General features: G+C 57.6%; 1 protein-coding gene across 16 annotated transcripts in view; it reads left to right on the top strand.

Moving 5' to 3' along the window:
* The first annotated feature begins 425 nt into the window (after positions 1–425).
* Positions 426–16610, top strand: part of depdc5 (DEP domain containing 5, GATOR1 subcomplex subunit) — a 44358-nt gene continuing 28173 nt past the window's right edge. For 14 of the 16 annotated variants that reach the window (XR_016094357.1, XR_016094358.1, XR_016094359.1 and 11 more), the window contains exons 1-18: positions 426–561; positions 1003–1135; positions 1333–1420; positions 6237–6283; positions 6562–6647; positions 6911–6994; positions 7355–7404; positions 7499–7568; positions 7944–8022; positions 9058–9119; positions 10226–10295; positions 10412–10484; positions 11061–11164; positions 11251–11325; positions 11612–11746; positions 12705–12766; positions 12908–12981; positions 13141–13210. Coding sequence is in view for 13 of the 16 variants with exons in the window: in XM_088936031.1 (XP_088792157.1) it covers positions 1078–1135; positions 1333–1420; positions 6237–6283; positions 6562–6647; positions 6911–6994; positions 7355–7404; positions 7499–7568; positions 7944–8022; positions 9058–9119; positions 10226–10295; positions 10412–10484; positions 11061–11164; positions 11251–11325; positions 11612–11746; positions 12705–12766; positions 12908–12981; positions 13141–13210 (1287 nt within the window). In the remaining 3 variants the exon portion in view is untranslated. The remainder of the gene's footprint in view (positions 562–1002; positions 1136–1332; positions 1421–6236; positions 6284–6561; positions 6648–6910; positions 6995–7354; positions 7405–7498; positions 7569–7943; positions 8023–9057; positions 9120–10225; positions 10296–10411; positions 10485–11060; positions 11165–11250; positions 11326–11611; positions 11747–12704; positions 12767–12907; positions 12982–13140; positions 13211–16610) is intronic. The other 2 variants (XM_088936032.1, XM_088936044.1) reach the window with 2 other exon arrangements.

A 16610-nucleotide genomic window follows, 5' to 3' on the forward strand; every position in this document is an offset into this window, starting at 1 on the left:
CTGTGAGCACCAGGCTGCTCTGAGCCCAGGAGTCTGCTGTCCACACAGCAGCCTCAGACCAGCGCTGAGCCCCTGTGAGCACCAGGCTGCTCTGAGCCCAGGAGTCTGCTCTCCACACAGCGTCACCATATCACTGATTGAACAGGTCGCTTTATTTCATAAACACTCCCTCTTATGCAAACGCAAAACACATTATTTTAAATTAGCTCACAAAAAATCTTTAGAATATAACTTCTTGTTATGACGGTGAAGTGTTCGACACTTTTTTATATTTTTAAGAAAGACGATATTAAGTCTCCGACTGCACAGTATACAGTATGTGCGCAGATGCCGTCTGTGTCCGTGCGAAGCGTTCCCTCCAGCTGAGTGGAACTAAAGAAAGGCTCGGGGCTCATGTGCCTACCCGGAGCGGAAAACCGGTGACACCAGTCGTTTGCGTCTAGCGGAACCAAAACAAGGCAGAGCAGCCGGAGACGAGGAGGAGTGACGATGTTAATGCCGCTGGGTCGGTCAGTTTGGGCTGGACTCGAGAACTCAGACGCGTCCAGATTAGTAAGTGTGGTAAGTGTGGGGCGCACACCTCTTGCAGGGAGGAGGCTGGTTTCGTGTCCGGGCTGTCGGTCCGAGCGCCTGCCGAGCTCAGCTCACCCAGGAGACGGTGGTTCAGCCCCGATCCTGTGCAGGTCCCATCAGGGTGTGATACGGGATCTTAGCTTGTATGAAAGCCGAGACTCTGTCGCTGCATCTGGACATAAGCGGCTCTTGATGATAAATTCTGGACTAAGGAAACTTCTGTGCCTATCACGCGTGAAATAAGACATTTCCTGTGTCCATGGGAGGTGGCCAGGATCCTTGTGCGACCCCTGTGAGCTGTGGGTGGGTGTCTGCAACAGGTCGCTCAGCTCCTTTGCTGAACTTTCACAGAGCAACAGGGCCTGAAGGAGTGAGGATTTCTCAGTGGCTTGTTTTTCTCCATGACGCGTCTCGTGTTCTTGTGAACAGGTGTGATCCTGCGTGTTCTGGGTCAGTCCAGACTCTGTACCTCACGGGCTCGGCTCAGGCGGGTTCAGCAGCACCATGAGGACCAACAAGTCCTACAAGCTGGTCGTCCACAAGAGAGGCTTCGGGGGCAGTGGTGAGTGAGACCCCCTGTCTCTCCGCAAGCGTTGGGTTTCACTGCAGCACTGTTGTCAGGTCTGCTGCTCATGGTCACCCCCGCCTCTGAGGGTAGTGGAGTCTGTCTTCTTCACTGAGGGTTGTCTGGAGGAGCAGAGGTGACGTATTACAGTCCATGAATATCGGGATGATGTTTGGTCTGAATTGTTTTCCCAGATGATGAGCTGATGGTGAATCCGAAGGTGTTTCCTCAGGTGACGATAGGAGACATTGTGGAGATCGCTCACCCCAATGATGAATACAGGTCAGACACTGGAGCACAGGGCAGGACAGACGCACTGAACACAGCCCCACTGCAGAGCCCAGCACAGGACAGACACACACTGCACACAGCCCAACTGCAGAGCGCAGGGCAGGACAGACACACTGCACACAGTTCCACTGCAGAGCCCAGCGCAGGACAGACACACTGCACACAGCTAAACTGCAGGGCACAGGGCAGGACAGACACACTGCACACAGCTCCACAGCAGAGCACAGGGCAGGACAGACACACTGCACACAGCCTCACTGCAGAGCACAGCGCAGGACAGACACACTGCACACAGCTCCACTGCAGAGCACAGCTCAGGACAGACACACACTGCACACAGCCCCACTGCAGAGCCCAGCGCAGGACAGACACACTGCACACAGCTCCACTGCAGAGCCCAGCGCAGGACAGACACACTGCACACAGCTCCACTGCAGGGCACAGGGCAGGACAGACACACTGCACACAGCCTCACTGCAGAGCACAGCGCAGGACAGACACACTGCACACAGCTCCACTGCAGAGCACAGCTCAGGACAGACACACACTGCACACAGCCCCACTGCAGAGCCCAGCGCAGGACAGACACACTGCACACAGCTCCACTGCAGAGCCCAGCGCAGGACAGACACACTGCACACAGCTCCACTGCAGGGCACAGGGCAGGACAGACATACTGCACACAGCTCCACAGCAGAGCACAGGGCAGGACAGACACACTGCACACAGCCTCACTGCAGAGCACAGCTCAGGACAGACACACACTGCACACAGCCCCACTGCAGAGCCCAGCGCAGGACAGACACACTGCACACAGCTCCACTGCAGAGCACAGGGCAGGACAGACACACTGCTCACAGCTCCACAGCAGAGCACAGGGCAGGACAGACACACTGCACACAGCCTCACTGCAGAGCACAGCTCAGGACAGACACACACTGCACACAGCCCCACTGCAGAGCCCAGCGCAGGACAGACACACTGCACACAGCTCCACTGCAGAGCCCAGCGCAGGACAGACACACTGCTCACAGCTCCACTGCAGAGCACAGCGCAGGACAGACACACTGCACACAGCTCCACTGCAGAGCCCAGCGCAGGACAGACACACTGCTCACAGCTCCACTGCAGAGCACAGCGCAGGACAGACACACTGCTCACAGCTCCACTGCAGAGCACAGCGCAGGACAGACACTGCACACAGTTCCACTGCAGAGCCCAGCGCAGGACAGACACACTGCACACAGCTCCACTGCAGGGCACAGGGCAGGACAGACACACTGCACACAGCTCCACTGCAGAGCACAGGGCAGGACAGACACACTGCTCACAGCTCCACAGCAGAGCACAGGGCAGGACAGACACACTGCACACAGCTCCACTGCAGAGCACAGGGCAGGACAGACACACTGCACACAGCCTCACTGCAGAGCACAGCTCAGGACAGACACACACTGCACACAGCCCCACTGCAGAGCCCAGCGCAGGACAGACACACTGCACACAGCTCCACTGCAGAGCCCAGCGCAGGACAGACACACTGCTCACAGCTCCACTGCAGAGCACAGCGCAGGACAGACACACTGCACACAGCTCCACTGCAGAGCACAGGGCAGGACAGACACACTGCTCACAGCTCCACAGCAGAGCACAGGGCAGGACAGACACACTGCACACAGCCTCACTGCAGAGCACAGCTCAGGACAGACACACACTGCACACAGCCCCACTGCAGAGCCCAGCGCAGGACAGACACACTGCACACAGCTCCACTGCAGAGCCCAGCGCAGGACAGACACACTGCTCACAGCTCCACTGCAGAGCACAGCGCAGGACAGACACACTGCACACAGCTCCACTGCAGAGCCCAGCGCAGGACAGACACACTGCTCACAGCTCCACTGCAGAGCACAGCGCAGGACAGACACACTGCTCACAGCTCCACTGCAGAGCACAGCGCAGGACAGACACTGCACACAGTTCCACTGCAGAGCCCAGCGCAGGACAGACACACTGCACACAGCTCCACTGCAGGGCACAGGGCAGGACAGACACACTGCACACAGCTCCACTGCAGAGCACAGGGCAGGACAGACACACTGCTCACAGCTCCACAGCAGAGCACAGGGCAGGACAGACACACTGCACACAGCCTCACTGCAGAGCACAGCTCAGGACAGACACACACTGCACACAGCCCCACTGCAGAGCCCAGCGCAGGACAGACACACTGCACACAGCTCCACTGCAGAGCCCAGCGCAGGACAGACACACTGCTCACAGCTCCACTGCAGAGCACAGCGCAGGACAGACACACTGCTCACAGCTCCACTGCAGAGCCCAGCGCAGGACAGACACACTGCTCACAGCTCCACTGCAGAGCCCAGCGCAGGACAGACACACTGCACACAGTTCCACTGCAGAGCCCAGCGCAGGACAGACACACTGCACACAGCTCCACAGCAGAGCACAGGGCAGGACAGACACACTGCACACAGCTCCACTGCAGAGCACAGGGCAGGACAGACACACTGCTCACAGCTCCACAGCAGAGCACAGGGCAGGACAGACACACTGCACACAGCCTCACTGCAGAGCACAGCTCAGGACAGACACACACTGCACACAGCCCCACTGCAGAGCCCAGCGCAGGACAGACACACTGCACACAGCTCCACTGCAGAGCCCAGCGCAGGACGGACACACTGCTCACAGCTCCACTGCAGAGCACAGCGCAGGACAGACACACTGCTCACAGCTCCACTGCAGAGCACAGCGCAGGACAGACACACTGCACACAGTTCCACTGCAGAGCCCAGCGCAGGACAGACACACTGCACACAGCTCCACAGCAGAGCACAGGGCAGGACAGACACACTGCACACAGCCTCACTGCAAAGCACAGCTCAGGACAGACACACACTGCACACAGCCCCACTGCAGAGCCCAGCGCAGGACAGACACACTGCACACAGCCCCACTGCAGAGCCCAGCGCAGGACAGACACACTGCACACAGCTCCACTGCAGAGCCCAGCGCAGGACAGACACACTGCTCACAGCTCCACTGCAGAGCACAGCGCAGGACAGACACACTGCACACAGCTCCACTGCAGAGCACAGCGCAGGACAGACACACTGCTCACAGCTCCACTGCAGAGCACAGCGCAGGACAGACACACTGCTCACAGCTCCACTGCAGAGCCCAGCGCAGGACAGACACACTGCACACAGTTCCACTGCAGAGCCCAGCGCAGGACAGACACACTGCACACAGCTCCACTGCAGGGCACAGGGCAGGACAGACACACTGCTCACAGCTCCACAGCAGAGCACAGGGCAGGACAGACACACTGCACACAGCCTCACTGCAGAGCACAGCTCAGGACAGACACACACTGCACACAGCCCCACTGCAGAGCCCAGCGCAGGACAGACACACTGCACACAGCTCCACTGCAGAGCCCAGCTCAGGACAGACACACTGCTCACAGCTCCACTGCAGAGCACAGTGCAGGACAGACACACTGCACACAGCTCCACTGCAGAGCCCAGCGCAGGACAGACACACTGCTCACAGCTCCACTGCAGAGCACAGCGCAGGACAGACACACTGCTCACAGCTCCACTGCAGAGCCCAGCACAGGACAGACACACTGCTCACAGCTCCACTGCAGAGCCCAGCGCAGGACAGACACACTGCACACAGTTCCACTGCAGAGCCCAGTGCAGGACAGACACTGTCCTGTCTGTCCTGCACACAGCCTCACTGCAAAGCACAGCGCAGGACAGACACACACTGCACACAGCCTCACTGCAGAGCTGCACACAGCCTCACTGCAGAGCACAGCTCAGGACAGACACACACTGCACACAGCCCCACTGCAGAGCCCAGTGCAGGACAGACACACTGCACACAGCTCCACTTCAGAGCACAGAGCAGGACAGACACACACTGCACACAGCCTCACTGCAGAGAACAGCGGAGCACAGACAAACACTGCACACAACCTCACTGCAGAGAACAGCGCAGCACAGACACACTGCACACAGCCCCACTGCAGAGAACAGTGCAGGAAAGACACACACTGCACTTAGCCTCACTGCAGAGCACAGTGCAGGACAAACACACTGCACACAGCTCCACTGCTGAGCACAGTGCAGGAAAGACACACTGCACACAGCTCCACTGCTGAGCACAGTGCAGGAAAGACACTGTACATATTATGTTCTAGGTCACTGTGTACAAAACTGACCTGACACCCTGTCAGTACATGAGTACATGGCCTTTCTGGTAAAGATAAACAGACCTCATTCTACACAGATCAGTATGTAGGTGTATATCTGTAAAAATTGTTGTGTAGACAGATTTATAAATATCTTAGAATACAATTGCCATGTAAATGTATACACTACATCTTTAATATATAGGTCATCTTGTAGCAAACAGTGCCCTCTAGTGTCAAGTAGAACTGCCCATTTTCACTCGTGCTTTTGTTTTGTAGAAAGCTAAAGGTTTCTGAAAGTTTTACAATTATTCATCTTTATAACTTGCCTCTTCTCTCTCTCTGTCCCTTCATGCTCCTCTCCCTCTCTGCCTGTCCCTCCCTGCTCCTCTCTCTCTCTCTCTCCCTCTCTGCCTGTCCCTCCCTGCTCCTCTCTCTCTCTCCCTCTCTGCCTGTCCCTCCCTGCTCCTCTCTCTCTGCCTGTCCCTCCCTGCTCCTCTCTCTCTCTCCCTCTCTGCCTGTCCCTCCCTGCTCCTCTCTCTCTCTCTCTCTCTCTCTCTCTCTCTCTCTCTCTCTCTCCAGTCCTCTTCTGCTGCAGGTCAAGAGTCTGAAGGAGGACCTCCAGAAAGGTCGGTGCTGCAGTGGGTGTGGTCTGGGGTGGGATAGATGTGAGACGTGAAACCAGCGCCCCCTGGTGTCAGCCCTGATGACGCTGTGGGATTGCCGGTTCTCTGCAGGGAAGGTCTCAGTGTGGGTCGGGGGCAGAATTGGGGTGTGTGTTGTGCCTGTTGCGCCCCCTGTCTGCCGATAACAGTGATTGTTCTCAGCTCAGTGTGACGGAGGTAAAGCCTTGTGAGGACTTTAGTTACAGCCTGCCGCCTCTGGATAGCGCTGCACTGTCTTTCAGAGACCATCAGCGTAGACCAGACCGTCGCCCAGGCTTTCAAGCTGCGGGCCTACCAGGATGTCTTCGTCAATATCGTGGATCCTAAGGTACAGCCGGGCCAGGGGTCGCTGGGTCACTGCTGGGCAATCTGCAGCAGCTGTAAGGAGTCAGGGACCAGCCCTGCCCTGTAGTGAGCCATAGTTTGGGATTGTAGAAACTGGGTTCGATTGGTCTTCTGTCCAGCACTTGAGTTCAGCTGTAGGTGCTGACAGCACATCGGGCTCTGTGTGCGCAGTCAGGGAAGTAGAGGCGCCCCCTGTGGGCCGGTGTGGGCAGCGTGGCGTCTCTGACTGGGAGTGGTCTCTGACAGGATGTGACCCTGGACCTGGTGGAGCTGACCTTTAAGGACCAGTACATCGGGAGAGGGGACATGTGGCGCCTGAAGAAGAGCCTGGTGAGTGTGCGGAGAGTGAGAGAGAGTGTGCGAGGGAGTGCGCATGAGGGGGTGTGCCCTTGTGCAAAAGAGCGTTACAAGAGATTGTGAGGGAGTGCACAAGTGTGCGAGGGAGTGAGTACAGGAGAGCGTGCCAGTGTGGAAGAGTGTGTGCGAGAGGGTGAAAGGGAGTGCACAAGTGTGTGAAGGGGTGCACAAATGTGTGAGGAAGTAAGTGCGAGTGTGTAAGAGAGTGCGAGGGAGTGAGTGTGAATGAGAGTGTGTGAAAGTGTGCTCTAGTGAGTGCGCGTGCGAGGGAGTGAGAGAGACTGAGCTCCAGGTGGTTGGTTGTCGTGCCCTGATGTCTCCTCTTGTGTCCAGGTGAGCACCTGCGCCTATGTGACACAGAAGGTGGAGTTTGCTGGGATCAGGTAGGGCTCCTGCCTCCTCTGTCCGCGCCGACTCCTCTCTGCCTCCTGTGGTGAACAGGATGGGTTTGAGCTCCTCTCTGTGTGTGTGGCGCAGGGCCCAGGCCAGCGAGCTGTGGGTGCGAGGAGAGAAGGTGACCTGTGGCTACATCAGTGAGGACAGCCGGGTGAGTCGCCCTGCTCGGGCTGTGCTGATTGAACCGTTGTAGCAGAAATGCAGAAACTGACGCAGGAAAATTCCTGGAACTCCACATCAGCCTTTTGTCCAGATAAGGTCAGGGCTCCTGCTGTTGAGGTCCAGGCTGCTGTCCCAGAGCTGCAGCAGAGACAAGACAGGTCTTGGAAAACAAGAGAGGAGCCATTCAGCCACTGTGGCCATTCTTAGGTAACTGAGCCCAGGAGCTCATCCAGCCTTCCTGAAGGCAGCCAGGGGACCAGCTTCAGCAGCACCGCTGGAGGCTCGTTCCCAACTCGCCGGGCCGGTTCTGAAGACTCGCTTCATGAGGTCTCCTGTTCAGTCTCTCCTCCCTCACTCTCTCCAGGTGGTCTTCCGCTCCACCTCTGCGATGGTCTACATCTTCATCCAGATGAGCTGTGAGATGTGGGATTTCGATATTTATGGTGAGGTGTAGAATCCCCCCATTCTCCCACTGTGTCAGGACTGGGGCAGTGTGTCAGGTGTGTGTGATCTGTGTGTCAGGTGTGTGTGATCTGTGTTTCAGGTGTGTGTGATCTGTGGGGCAGAGTGTCGTGTGTGTGATCTGTGTCAGGTGTGTGTGATCTGTGTGTCAGGTGTGTGTGATCTGTGGGGCAGAGTGTCGTGTGTGTGATCTGTGTGTCAGGTGTGTGTGATCTGTGTGTCAGGTGTGTGTGATCTGTGGGGCAGAGTGTCGTGTGTGTGATCTGTGTCAGGTGTGTGTGATCTGTGTGTCAGGTGTGTGTGATCTGTGGGGCAGAGTGTCGTGTGTGTGATCTGTGTCAGGTGTGTGTGATCTGTGTGTCAGGTGTGTGTGATCTGTGGGGCAGAGTGTCAGGTGTGTGTGATCTGTGGGGCAGGTGTGTGTCAGGTGTGTGTGATCTGTGGGGCAGGTGTGTGGCAGGTGTGTGTGATCTGTGTGGCAGGTGTGTGTGATCTGTGGGGCAGAGTGTCGTGTGTGTGATCTGTGTGTCAGGTGTGTGTGATCTGTGTGTCAGGTGTGTGTGATCTGTGGGGCAGAGTGTCGTGTGTGTGATCTGTGTGTCAGGTGTGTGTGATCTGTGGGGCAGAGTGTCGTGTGTGTGATCTGTGTGTCAGGTGTGTGTGATCTGTGTGTCAGGTGTGTGTGATCTGTGGGGCAGAGTGTCGTGTGTGTGATCTGTGTCAGGTGTGTGTGATCTGTGTGTCAGGTGTGTGTGATCTGTGGGGCAGAGTGTCAGGTGTGTGTGATCTGTGGGGCAGGTGTGTGTCAGGTGTGTGTGATCTGTGGGGCAGGTGTGTGGCAGGTGTGTGTGATCTGTGGGGCAGGTGTGTGTGATCTGTGGGGCAGTGTGTTAGGTGTGTGTGATCTGTGTGTCAGGTGTGTGTCAGCTGTGATCTGTGTGTTAGCTGTGGGCTGCGTGTATGATCTGCTCAGTGACAATGCTGTAACTGAGCTCTCCCTCCTCTCCGGTCTGCAGGAGATCTTTACTTTGAGAAGGCTGTCAACGGTTTCCTTTCCGACCTGTTTGCCAAGTGGAAGGTGGGTGCGCAGTGTGGGACCCCATCTCGCTGCTGGTCTCGCAGTGTGGGACCCCATCTCGCTGCTGGTATCGCAGTGAGCTCGAGACTCGAGAGGCTGACAGGCGGGTGGCCATTCAGCCAGGAGCTGAGTGGGTCTATCGTGTTATCTAGCTGCTGCCGTAAAGAGCCCAGAGTTCTGCCTGTTCCAGACACCCACAACTCTTTGTGTAACTTGTTTCCCCGTGTTCTCCAGCCCAAATGAAACCCCTTTTAGTTTCCAGTTGTGATGCTAGTGTCACTTCTGAGTGACAAACAGTCCCTGGAGCTCTTCAGCTGAGGAGATTTATCTCTGAAGATGTTGTCAGTATAGAGATATAATCGCTATATAACGATCATTGAGGCAGCTCTACTCTGAGCTCTTTCTAGGGCAATAATATTTTGGGTGTGGTTTGGTGACCAAGACTGAAAACAGTGTTTAGCATGACATCCTGGATAAATGACTCAGTCAGATCAGATTTCTTTCCCCAAAAGTCTGCCTTTCAGCTATGTGTCGTCTTCTGCTTTGTGTTCGCCTGCCTGCCTGCCTGTTGGCTGCGTCCCGGCTTCTGCTCTGTGTTCGCCTGCCTGCCTGTTGGCTGCGTCCCGGCTTCTGCTCTGTGTTCGCCTGCCTGCCTGCCTGCCTGCCTGCTGGCTGCGTCCCGGCTTCTGCTCTGTGTTCGCCTGCCTGCCTGCCTGCCTGCCGGCTGCGTCCCGGCTTCTGCTCTGTGTTCGCCTGCCTGCCTGTTGGCTGCATCCCGGCTTCTGCTCTGTGTTTGCCTGCCTGCCTGTTGGCTGCATCCCGGCTTCTGCTCTGTGTTCGCCTGCCTGCCTGTCGTCTGTGTCCTGGCTTCTTCTCTGTGTTCTCCTGCCTGCCTGTCGGCTGCATCCCGGCTTCTGCTCTGTGTTCGCCTGCGTGCCTGTCGGCTGCGTCCCGGCTTCTGCTCTGTGTTGGCCTGCGTGCCTGTCGGCTGCGTCCCGGCTTCTGCTCTGTGTTCGCCTGCATGCCTGTCGGCTGCGTCCCGGCTTCTGCTCTGTGTTCGCCTGCCTGCCTGTCAGTTACTTCTTGTCTTCTGCTCTGTTCCCCAGGAGAAGAACTCCAGCCACGAGGTGACAGTCGTGCTGTTCTCACGGACGTTTTACGATGCCAAGACTATCGGTACGGCCTCCTGCCTCTCTGCTCTGGAACTGAACCATACTTCGTCTCATGCAGTAAAAAAGAAACTTCTACAATGTTTCTTTGAAACCCTGTTCCTCTCTGCTCCCTGCCTCCAGAGGAGTTTCCCGAGAGCCACCGAGGCTCCATCTGTCAGGACCATGAGGGACGGTTCTACGAGGACTTCTACAGGTCTGGTCTGGTCTCAGCTGGGCCATGACGAGCAGCAGGGTGGGCGTTGCCACCTCGCAGCCCCTGGCCAGGGCTCAGGGCTCAGGGCGGCTGGGCTGCTGGTGCAGGATGGCGGCTGAGTGGTTGGGAAGCGGGGCTGCTCCTGTGTGTGGTGTGTGTAACAGGCTGGAGTATCTGCTGGCGAAAGAAGTGCTGTGTCTATGCATCTGTTATTGCCTGTAGAGGGGGGGTAGAGAATATATGGTCTTCAGCAGTGACAGATGACAAACTGAGTGCTCTTGGGGACATGGTGGGATTGTTCGGGGTTAGGTCTGCTTGAGTGTCTGGAGCAGTGCAGTGCTGTCTGGCATAGAGGGTCCTGGCTGAGCTCTCTCTGGGTCCTACAGTGCAGCCTCCTGGCCTCCCTGCAGGCGAAGGAGGTTCTGACGTCCCCTTGGTCTGCAGGGCTGGGCTGCTGGTGTGTGTGTAACAGGCTGGCGAGAGAAGTGCACGACTGATAATACTTCCTGTTTATTAAGGGGTAAATATTTCGTTTCTCATGCGTGTGTCTGTGTACCCCGGTCTGCGTGCACGCAGGGTGGTGGCCCAGAACGAGCGGCGCGAGGAGTGGACGTCTCTGCTGGTCACCATTAAGAAGCTGTTTATCCAGTACCCCGTGCTGGTGCGGCTGCAGGGCACAGGTGTGTGCGGGCCCAGAGGGGGAGGTGCAGCACAGAGCGAGGCTCCTGAGGAGCGTCTGTTTTAATAACGTGTGTCTGCATTTCAGAGGACTTCCCCGGGGGACACAACTCCACAGCCGCTGAGGGAAACTACCTGGAGGCCATCAACCTCTCCTTCAACGGTGAGGCCTGCTGTAGTTAGTGTCTGTCTCTCCCTCTCTGTCTGTCTCTCTCTCAATTCAATTCAGGAAACTTTATTGGCCTGACCAATGACGTGCCAAAATACAGTTAACACAAGAATCTACGGACGTTTACACTATAGACACATCGTAATACATTTACATATAGAGCATGAATGAGAGACAGGCTCAGCCTCTCTCTTCCTCTTCCTCTTCCTCTTCCTCCCTCTCTCTGCTGCTCTGCTGCTCCAGTCCTAGTGATGGTGCTGTGTGATGTGTGTGATTCCAGTGTTTGACAAGCACTATATTAACCGGAACTTCGACCGGACGGGTCAGATGTCGGTGGTGATCACTCCAGGGGTGGGCGTGTTCGAGGTGGACCGGCTGCTCATGATCCTCACCAAGCAGCGCATGATCGACAACGGTGAGGCCAAAAACTGCCCTCGTCCCTCAGATTCCCAGAGCCCAGCAGTCTGATCCACTCCGGGTTTTACAGTACAGTCCCTCAGATTCCCGGAGCCCAGCGCTCTGATCCACTCCGGGTTTTACAGTACAGTCCCTCAGATTCCCAGAGCCCAGCGCTCTGATCCGCTCCAGGTTTTACAGTACAGTCCCTCAGATTCCCGGAGCCCAGCAGTCTGATCCACTCTGGGTTTTACAGTACAGTCCCTCAGATTCCCGGAGCCCAGCAGTCTGATCCACTCTGGGTTTTACAGTACAGTCCCTCAGATTCCCGGAGCCCAGCGCTCTGATCCGCTCCGGGTTTTACAGTACAGTCCCTCAGATTCCCAGAGCCCAGCGCTCTGATCCGCTCCGGGTTTTACAGTACAGTCCCTCAGATTCCCGGAGCCCAGCAGTCTGATCCACTCTGGGTTTTACAGTACAGTCCCTCAGATTCTCGGAGCCCAGCGCTCTGATCCGCTCCGGGTTTTACAGTACAGTCCCTCAGATTCCCGGAGCCCAGCGCTCTGATCCGCTCCGGGTTTTACAGTACAGTCCCTCAGATTCCCGGAGCCCAGCGCTCTGATCCGCTCCGGGTTTTACAGTGCTGTCGATCTCTAGTTGTCTAGCTCTCAGCTAGAGAGAGTGGAGTGTCAGTAGGTGAACATCTGTAGACTGTTTTAAAGGGAGTGAGTGGAACAGAGTGTTGTCATGGAAACTGCAGGTTACTCCGCCAGCAGGTAGCTGTGCTTCCTGGAAGGGTGCTGGAGTTTGCCAGGTGTGTGTGTCTGTGGTGCCATTGTGGGTCCAGCGTTTACACCCCCTCCCCTGGGCTCAGCGGTGTAGTGAGCAGTGAGCTCGACTGGTATCGCACGTGAGCCGTGATGACCAGCGCAGTGCGTGGTGAAGATGATGATGATGATGATGGTGTTTCCTGGCAGGTATTGGAGTTGACCTGGTCTGTATGGGGGAGCAGCCGCTGCACGCCGTCCCTCTCTTCAAGGTGAGAAGAAGATCCCTGATGACCTAAAACCTGATCCCAGATCTGATCTCGGGACCTGATCCCAGATCCACCCTCGGGAATCCCCGGGTCTTGTGCTTGTGTCTCGCGCTGTGCTGACCCAGGGTGTGGTGTTGTCCGCAGCTGCACAACCGCAGTGTGCCGGGAGACTCGCGGCTGGGCGACGACTACAATCTGCCGCACTGGATCAACCACAGGTGCGCCGGCGCCCTCGGCCCTGCCGGTCCTCTCCGCCCGAGACCCGCACTTCTCTTGTCCTGCTAATTGCCGAGTGGATGAGACAGTTAACGAGTGAGTCATGTTTGTGAAGCTGAGTGTCCAGAGACCTGTGCTGTACTGATCCTCTGTGTCCATAGTTTCTACACCTCCAAGAGCCAGAGCGCCTGCAACTGCTTCACCCCCCGGATCAAACTGGCAGGGAGCAAGGTACAGCACCGACCGGCACGCTGGCACCCAGATTGGCACACCAGTCAGCACGCTGGCACCCAGACTGGCACACCAGTCAGCACGCTGGCACCCAGACTGGCACACCAGTCAGCACGCTGGCACACCGACCGGCACGCTGGCACCCAGACCGGCACACCAGTCAGCACGCTGGCACCCAGACCGGCACGCTGGCACCCAGACCGGCACACCAGTCAGCACACTGACACACTGACCGACACACTGACACACTGACCAGCACGCTGGCACCCAGACTGGCACACCAGTCACCACACTGACACACCGACCGGCACGCTGGCACCCAGACCGGCACACCAGTAAGCACACTGACACACCGACCGGCACGCTGGCACCCAGACTGGCACACCAGTCAGCACACTGACACACCGACCGGCACGCTGGCACCCAGACTGGCACACCAGTCAGCACACTGACACACTGACCGACACACTGACACACTGACCAGCACGCTGGCACCCAGACTGGCACACCAGTCAGCACGCTGGCACCCAGACCGGCACGCTGGCACCCAGACCGGCACACCAGTCAGCACACTGACACACCGACCGGCACGCTGGCACCCAGACCGGCACGCTGGCACCCAGACCGGCACACCAGTCAGCACACTGACACACCGACCGGCACGCTGGCACCCAGACCGGCACGCTGGCACCCAGACCGGCACACCAGTCAGCACACTGACACACTGACCGACACACTGACACACTGACCAGCACGCTGGCACCCAGACTGGCACACCAGTCAGCACACTGACACACTGACCGACACACTGACACACTGACCAGCACGCTGGCACCCAGACTGGCACACCAGTCAGCACACTGACACACTGACCGACACACTGACACACTGACCAGCACGCTGGCACCCAGACCGGCACACCAGTCACCACACTGACACACCGACCGGCACGCTGGCACCCAAACCGGCACACCAGTCACCACACTGACACACCGACCGGCACGCTGGCACCCAGACCGGCACACCAGTCAGCACACTGACACACAGACTGACATGCTGGCACCCAGACCAGCACGCTGGCACCCAGACTGGCACACCAGTCACCACACTGGCACACCAGTCAGCACACTGGCACCCAGACCGGCACACCAGTCAGCACACTGGCACCCAGACCAGCACGCTGGCACCCAGACTGGCACACCAGTCACCACACTGGCACACCAGTCAGCACACTGGCACCCAGACCGGCACACCAGTCAGCACACTGGCACCCAGACCGGCACGCTGGCACCCAGACTGGCACACCAGTCAGCACACTGACACACCGACCGACATGCTGGCACCCAGACCAGCATGCTGGCACCCAGACCGGCACACCAGTCAGCACACTGATAAACCGACCGGCATGCTGGCACCCAGACTGGCACGCCAGTCAGCACACTGACACACCGACTGACATGCTGGCACCCAGACCAGCACGCTGGCACCCAGACCGGCACACCAGTCAGCACACTGATAAACCGACCGGCAAGCTGGCACCCAGACTGGCACGCCAGTCAGCACACTGACACACCGACCGGCACACTGGCACCCAGACTGGCACACCAGTCAGCACACTGGCACACAGACTGACATGCTGGCACCCAGACCAGCACGCTGGCATCCAGACCGGCACACCAGTCAGCACACTGATAAACCGACCGGCACGCTGGCACCCAGACTGGCACGCCAGTCAGCACGCTGGCACACCGACCGGCACGCTGGCACCCAGACCGGCACACCAGTCAGCACGCTGGCACCCAGACCGGCATGCTGGCACCCAGACTGGCACACCAGTCAGCACACTGACACACCGACCGACATGCTGGCACCCAGACCAGCACGCTGGCACCCAGACCGGCACACCAGTCAGCACACTGATAAACCGACCGGCACGCTGGCACCCAGATTGGCACGCCAGTCAGCACACTGACACACCGACCGGCACACTGGCACCCAGACTGGCACACCAGTCAGCACACTGGCACACAGACTGACATGCTGGCACCCAGACCAGCACGCTGGCACCCAGACCGGCACACCAGTCAGCACACTGATAAACCGACCGGCACGCTGGCACCCAGACTGGCACGCCAGTCAGCACACTGACACACCGACCGGCACACGGGCACCCAGACTGGCACGCCAGTCAGCACACTGACACACCAGTCAGCACGCTGGCACCCAGACTGGCACGCCAGTCAGCACACTGACACACCAGTCAGCACGCTGGCACCCAGACCGGCACGCTGGCACCCAGACCGGCACACCAGTCAGCACACTGACACACCGACCGGCATGCTAACCAGCACACTGACACACCGACCAGCACACCAGTCAGCACACTGACACCCAGGCTGGCACCCAGACCGGCACACCAGTCAGCACACTGACACACCGACCGGCACACTGACACACCGACCGGCATGCTGCAACACTGACACACCGACCGGCACGCTAATCAGCACACTGACACACCGACTGACACACTGACCCACACACCAGCCAGCACTGCAACACCCTCTCACACCGATATTGACACACTGACTCTCACACCGATATTGACACACCGACTCTCACACCGATATTGACACACTGACACACTGACTCTCACACCGATATTGACACACTGACTCTCACACCGATATTGACACACCAGCACACTGACTCTCACACCGATATTGACACACCGGCACACTGAATCTCACACCGATATTGACACACCGGCACACTGACTCTCACACCGATATTGACACACCGACTCTCACACCGATATTGACACACCGACTCTCACACCGATATTGACACACCGACACACTGACTCTCACACCGATATTGACACACTGGCACACTGACTCTCACACCGATATTGACACACCGGCACACTGACTCTCACACCGATATTGACACACTGACACACTGACTCTCACACCGATATTGACACACCGGCTCTCACACCGATATTGACACACTGACTCTCACACCGATATTGACACACTGGCACACTGACTCTCACACCGATATTGACACACTGACTCTCACACCGATATTGACACACTGGCACACTCACTCTCACACCGATATTGACACACTGGCACACTCACTCTCACACCGATATTGACACACTGACTCTCACACTGATATTGACACACCGGCACACTGACTCTCACACCGATATTGACACACCGACACACCGACTCTCACACCGATATTGACACACCGACTCTCACACCGATAATGACACACCGACTCTCACACCGATATTGACACACTGACTCTCACACTGATATTGACACACTGACTCTCACACCGATATTGACACACTGACTCTCACACCAATATTGACACACCGACTCTCACA

The sequence above is a fragment of the Atractosteus spatula genome, chromosome 17 (genome assembly GCF_055471065.1).
Source record: "Atractosteus spatula isolate fAtrSpa1 chromosome 17, fAtrSpa1.hap1, whole genome shotgun sequence".
Classification (NCBI taxonomy): domain Eukaryota; kingdom Metazoa; phylum Chordata; class Actinopteri; order Semionotiformes; family Lepisosteidae; genus Atractosteus; species Atractosteus spatula.